Genomic DNA, 6752 nt, shown 5'->3' with positions numbered 1-6752 from the left:
AAAACAAGGACAACGACATGCTGATAGGGCACTCAGAACTCCCCGCAGAGTTACGAAACTATTCTAACTAAGAGAATGTAATTACACAGCTGCGTCAGCCAAGCACCTCTGATTTCAAGAGAATCTAAAATTATTTGTATTGGCACAATTTTGGGGACCTTACATGCCTCAGAGAGTCGCAAAACCAGTCCTGAAAATTCTCTCAAATATCATGTGTTCTAACTTGGAAACAGTGGGAGAGATGGGCAAGAAGCCACCTGCCCAGACTCTGAATTCCTCTCTAGCATCCCTGGTCTGCAAAATCTGCCCCAATTCTTAATAATAGAAAATATTACAAATTCCACTTAATTGAGCACCTAGAATGATCTGGTCACCCCTCTAAACCCTCCATATATATTAACTCATTTAATCATACAACAATTCTCTAAAACAAGCATCACTCTTTCTCCCCGAAATCCTTACAACTGGACTAACAGGCAACATCATGATAAATGGAGAAAAAGACTCAAGTTGTCAAGGATTTCATTTTATTTGGACCAACATTAACACCCATGGAAGCAGCAGTCAAGAAATCACACAATGTTTTGCATTGGGAAAATCTGCTGCAAAAGGCCTCTTTAAGGTGCTAAAGAGCAAATACGTCACTTTAAGGACTACAGTGCATCTGACCCAAGCCACGGTATTTTCCATTGCCTCCTATGCATGTGAAAGCTTGGCAATGAGTAAGGAAAACTGAAGAAAAATTGATGCCTTTGAATTAAGGTAGTACCTAAGGCATTTGACTGCTAACCAGAAGGCTGGCAGTTCAAACCTCAGAAGGAAGATTGGGCAATCTATTTCCATAGAGATACCACCTCGGAAACCCAAGGAAGGGTCACTATGAGTCAAATCGACTCAATGGCAGTGAGTTTGGTTTTTTTTTTTTTTTTTTTTGGAAGAACATTGACCATACCGTGGACTGCCAGAAGAAGGGACAAATCTTTCTTGGCAGAAGTACAGCCAGAATGCTTCTTGGAAGCGAGGCTGGAGAGACATCATTTCTTGTACTTTAGTCATGTTATATCAGGAGGGACCAGTTCCTGGATGTCATGCTTGGTATAGAGTCAATGAAAAAGATGAAGACCCTTAATGAGATGGATTGCCATAGTGGCTGCAATAATGGACCCAAACACAGCAATGATTGTGAGCATGGCGCAGGATGGGCAGTGCTTCGTTCTGTTGTCCGTAGCTTTGTTATAAGGCAGACTCGACAGCATCTAACAACAATAACAACAACTTATCCTCATCTTAACCTATCAGAGAGAGGTTAAGTAAATTGCCTAGGGTATCACTGGTTTTCAGCGTGTATTCTTTGAATCCTTAGGGGTGAAGGCATAAGTGCCCTCCTCTTCTGCTTCTCAAACAGATCAGCCTTGTTACAGTGTACTTGATATGTGGAATTTTGCCTTTTTATCCCATTTGGAAAAAGGCTAAGCAAATGTTTAAAACACACAGGAAGTAAAGATCAATTGGAACTATCTAGGTCTGTTGTCTTTTGTTGTGTGCTGTCAAGTCAATTCCAACTCACACTTACCCTATAGGACAGAGTAGAACTGCCCCGTAGGGGTTTCCTAGGCTGTAATCTTTTCAGGGGAACTCTGGTGGTGTAAGCAGATCACCAGGTCTTTGCTTCTACGGAGCACCTGGTGAGTTTAAAGCACCAAGCTTTGAATTAGCAGCTGCAACATGTGGGTTCCCAGAGCCCCAGCAGTGCTCAGAGCTGCTGAGATTTCTCTCTGCACTTGGTTGGGTGCCTAGCACAAATGTTGGTGTCCCTTCTTGGACTCCAAATCTGGGGACTGCAATGTGAACACAGGGGAAGTAAGCTCATCTCCCCCATGTCCTTGGTTTCCTTGCTTCTTTTCCCCTCTCAAAAAACTAAAACCAAACTTGCTTCCATCAAGTTGATCCCAACTCATTGTGACCCCATTGGGTTTCCAAGGAGGTAATCTTTGCAGAAGTTAACTGCCCCATTTTCCTCCTCTACAGATGCTTTATTTCAGAGAAAGCAGACCCTTCAAGAGCAACTTCTCAGAGCAACATCTGTGCTCAGTCATTTCATAATCACATACTCTCTTCTCCCCTGCTCCTATTCTGAGATCGATGATGAATGTTCTAAACCCCAAACTTTACTTAAATTGTATTAAATCCTTTGGATCTGGATTTGTTCAGCAAATGCAAGGCCCCTACAGACGGCAAATAACAAGAACAACAACAGTGTCTTGGTTATTATCTTGTCCAGGCAAATTATCTCTGGGAGCTTCCCCACCCTCTCTGCTTCCTATAAAAAGCAGCCAGAGCAGCCAGAGGAGCAGAGAGGTGGAGAGCAACCCAGGAGCTGCCAACTCTCACTGACGCTCACCTCCTCAGCCTCCAACATGAAGGTTTCCGTAACGCTCCTCTGCCTCCTGCTCACAGCAGCCACCTTCAGCACCCTGGTGCGTGCTCTGCCAGGTAAGCACTCCCCCCCCCCCAGGAAAAGTTAACCATCTCTGAGCTATCAGATTAGCAAGAATCTTGAAAGCCTTGCTGCAAATCCTGCAGTTTAAAGATGAACAAATAAATTTCATGAGTGAACAAAAGATTGTCTTAAGCTCACATCCAGTCAGTGGAAGAAGCCAGAACTAGAAGCCCAGGCTAGCAAAGCCAGTCCCCAAATTCCTTCCCTGACCTGGGTTTTGAGAGAGATGCTAAGTGCATCCATGATGCAGCTATTTTCACAAGGTTTAGGGTGGGCTCACAACAGAGAGACCTTTTCTTACTGTGGATGTGGTGCACATTTTTTTGTAGTGGTGGGGAAAATTTTCTGTTAATTTGAGGGCCCAGAACTTTTACTGGACTCCAAAACAGCTTCCTGAGACAGTGGTCAGGGGAAGGGGATTAGGCTCCATAGGATCTCTTGAGGTGACATATTTTGACTTTGATAACCTTGGGGAAAATATTAAAGTACTTTTTACCAGAATTCATCTTTCTGTCCTCTAATGACTTAGATGCATTGAGTATATCTGTCAGAATCAACTAGTGTGTGCTGTGGTCACAGACAATCCCAAATTATCAGTGGCTTAGGATAACAAAGATGAATTTCTCACTCACACTAAATATCTATTATCTATTGATTTATGGTTCTGCTTTACATCGTTCACATTCAGGGTTGTAGACTGATGGAGTAGCCATGCTCTAGAATATTGCTGGTTAATGTGACACAGGAAAAGAAAACTCTGGGGACTCTTGCACTGACAATTATGTGTCACTTTGTCTCATCAGTTTTTGGTCAAAATTAGTTATGTGGCTTTAACTAACCAAAACCAAAAAACCAAACCCACTACCATAGAGTCAATTCCGACTTCATAATGACCCAATAGGACAGAGTAGAATGGACCCCTAGGGTTTCCAAGGCGATTCATCTTTATGGATGCAGACACCTTCATCTTTCTGCAGTACAGTGGCTGGTTGGTTTCAAAGTTCTGACTTTTTTTTTTCTTTTGGTTAGCAGCTGAATGATTTAACCACTGTACCACCAGAGCTCCTTAACTAACCAAAAATGGCCAACAAATGCAATTCTACCATGTGCTCAGAAAGCAGAAACTCAGGGTATTTGGTGAACAGTACTATTATTATCATGAAGCCACATAGCCCCTCCTAATGATACATTGACCAAGGTTTTTCCATGCCTTTTGTCAGCGGCGATGGATCCTCATTGTACACCTGAGGACACCAAGCCAGATGCAGGAATGCAAGACTTCAGTGTTGACAGATTCTACCTCCATGTCATGCATTTTCTTGACTGCTAACTTCCTTCCTTACAAAGTTGTGCTTTAACATATCTACATATCATCAGTGGCTAATCCTTTCTTTTTATTCCCCCCACCCCACCCCGAAATTCAGCTTCTGTTCCAACCATCTGCTGCTTCAATGTGGCCAGTAGGAAGATTTCCACTCAGAGACTGGAGAGCTACACAGTAATCAACGGCAGCAAATGTCCCCTGAGAGCTGTGGTGTGAGTAGAAAAAGTCCACTCTCCCAAGCCCCAAAATTCATTTCTGGGGGACAGAGGGTAAGAACTGTATCAGAGTTACTTGGAATCATAGACTCAGTGAGTCTATGATAATTGATGAATTTTCACAATATGAAAATTAAATCCCAGCTCCCTACTTGAGAACTTATTCCAAAAAACCCACTGCCATCAACCTAATTCTGACTCTTGTTATTGTGTTGTTGTGATGTGTCCTCAAGTTGGACCTGACCCATAGCGACCCCTCCTTTGATTTCCAAGGCAATATCACTATGGAAGTAGATTGCCCCATCTTCCTTCCAAGGAGTGGCTGGTGGGTTTGAACCACCAGCCTTCTGGTTAGCAGTCAAATGCCTTGGGCACTATGCCACCAGAGCTCCTATTCTGACTCTTACCAAACCAAAAACCAAACTCACTGTCGTCGAGTCACATCTGACTCATAGCCACCCCTCCTTGGGTTTCTGAGGTGGTATCACTATGGAAGCAGATTCCCCAACCTTCCTCCTGAGTGACCCCCATATGGTATCCAAGGCTATAAATATTTATGGAAGTAGACTGACTCTTCTTTCTCTCATGGAGTGGCTAGTGAGTTTGAATCACCAACATTTTGGTTAGCAGCCAAATGCCTTAACCACTGTGACATGAGAGATCCACAGTCAAGAGCAAAGCTGACTTTACTGGGTCATCAAGAACAGCAGCTAACCCTCAGAGTCCCATCCTTCCTCTGTCCTCTTCTATGGTAACCCCTTCACCCTTCAACCCCTGGCAAATAGTTTTGGAGGATTTAAGGTCAAGAGGGCAGAACCCTCAAAGAGAATCCTTTCTAACTCTGTCCTCTCTCCCCTACAGCTTCAAGACCAAATTGGCCAAAAAAGTGTGTGCTAACCCAAAGGAGAAGTGGGTTCAAGATTCCATGAAATACCTGGACCAGAACTCCAAAACTCCAAAGTCATAAGCCAAACGCATTGCTGTCAAGTTGATTTCAACTCATGGTGACCCTATGTGTGTCAGAGCAGAACTGTACTCCATAGGGTTTCCAATGGATACAATCTTACAAGAGTAGATTTCCAGGTCTTTCTTCCACTCCAAAACCATAAATGTTCACTTCTTTTGAAACCAAACCAGAGTCTGAGAAATGCTTGATTATTTTTCCCTGGCCTTTGTAAAATGTGTTCTGAGAGAATCTTGTCATCATTCCAAAAGAGATGAGTTTTGTTTAATAATTTTTTTAAAAATATTACAACTATACTATTGAGGTTTAAAATTTAAAAATGATTATTATTTGTTTTTAAAAAATATATCTTTGGGCAGGTTGTTTCCCTTTCATGAGCCTCAATTCAATTCCCTTAAAGTGTGGACAATATTATTATTCTCCTCCCTACCTCCCTGGAGTCCTGTAAGTATCCTCAAGGAGCATCATGATGAAAAGGTTTCATATTTTTAAGAAGAAATTGTTTTTTTGTGAACCAAATGTGTAGTTTCAGTTGTTATATAGGATTAAATGCTATTTTTGAAATATATATATGCATATATATAATTTTAATAAAGTTCAGCAGTGGTATTTTTTATGGGTATACACATTGAATGTGGAGAGGTTTTAGGGGTAACGACTATGTTCCTGAGAAATGACCTTTTGGCTTTACTGGTGTGATAGTTAAGGTTATGCATCAACTTGACTGGGCCAATGTGCTCAGTGGTTTAGCAGTTATAATGCAATCGCCTTCATGATGAGATTTGCTATGAGGAGGCAATCATTTGAAAGGCATTTCCTTAAGGGTGTGGTTTGTTCCCAATATAGATGGACATTTCAGCAAAGCTCTCTAGCTTTTTGCTCCATCTGGCTCATCATCATCTGACTTCCAGACTTGAATTGCCTCCCAATCTTGGGATTGTTGCCTTCTCAGCCTGAGAACCAACAGCATGCCATGTTAACTGTTGATCTTGAATTTATCATTCTCTGAAGCCAGGCTTCTCTTTTACTGTCTGTGATCTTGAGTTCATCAGTCCCTCCAAATACATGAGTCAGGGGAAGCCTCTAGACTGATGCTTGACCCATGGACTTGATACTTGCCAGCCTCTGCAACTGCATGAGCCATTTCCTTGAGATTAATCTCTCTCTAGATATAAATATAAATAAATATAAAAGTTTTACTGGTTTTGCTTCTTTAGACAACAGCCCAAGACAACTGGTCTTCATTGAGGCTCAGGATGAGACTGAGGGAACCAGACAAACCTGGTCCATTCCTCTGGTTCTAATCCTCAACAGCAGTTTCCCAGACTTCAAGTAAGTCAGTCACTTATTCAACAGGAGCCCCATTATGATTCCTTTCCTCCCCAACGTCATGTTTGCCTGAAGTCTCTCTCTTTTCCTATTGCAACTGCTTTGTGATAGTCTCCTTGTGCTCAGAACTTACTGTCTGATTGCCTACCAACACAGTAATTTATAGACATTGGGAAATCAGAGGAAGACTAGATGACCCTTAACTAGATGGTGGAATTACAGTTATATTAATAAGATGGGACTTAAACGCAAGTCTTATGCTGTGTCCCAAAGATTTTGGTATGTTGTGTTTTCATTCTCGTTTGATTCAAGGAATTTTCGAATTTCAATTTTGATTTCTTCTCTTACCCAGTCTTTCTCAAGGAGGGTGTTGTTCAGTATCCATGTGTTTACTCTTTTCCTGTTGATCTTCCTATTGTT

The 6752-nt window shown here is 41.9% G+C and overlaps 1 protein-coding gene across 1 annotated transcript; it reads left to right on the top strand.

Annotated features, from left to right (window-relative positions):
• The first annotated feature begins 2417 nt into the window (after positions 1-2417).
• On the top strand, positions 2418-5006 carry LOC103194002 (eotaxin-like). Its single transcript, XM_007937324.1, has 3 exons — positions 2418-2493; positions 3925-4036; positions 4901-5006. Exons 1-3 carry the CDS (start codon positions 2418-2420, stop codon positions 5004-5006), a joined length of 294 nt encoding a protein of 97 aa, XP_007935515.1.
• The last annotated feature ends 1746 nt before the right edge of the window (positions 5007-6752 follow it).

Source organism: Orycteropus afer, unplaced genomic scaffold (assembly GCF_000298275.1).
Source record: "Orycteropus afer afer isolate SDZICR_OR568_19922 unplaced genomic scaffold, OryAfe1.0 scaffold00042, whole genome shotgun sequence".
NCBI classification, from domain to species: domain Eukaryota; kingdom Metazoa; phylum Chordata; class Mammalia; order Tubulidentata; family Orycteropodidae; genus Orycteropus; species Orycteropus afer.
The sequence above is the reverse complement of the archived record's forward strand: the minus strand, read 5'-3'. Positions and strand labels throughout refer to the sequence as shown.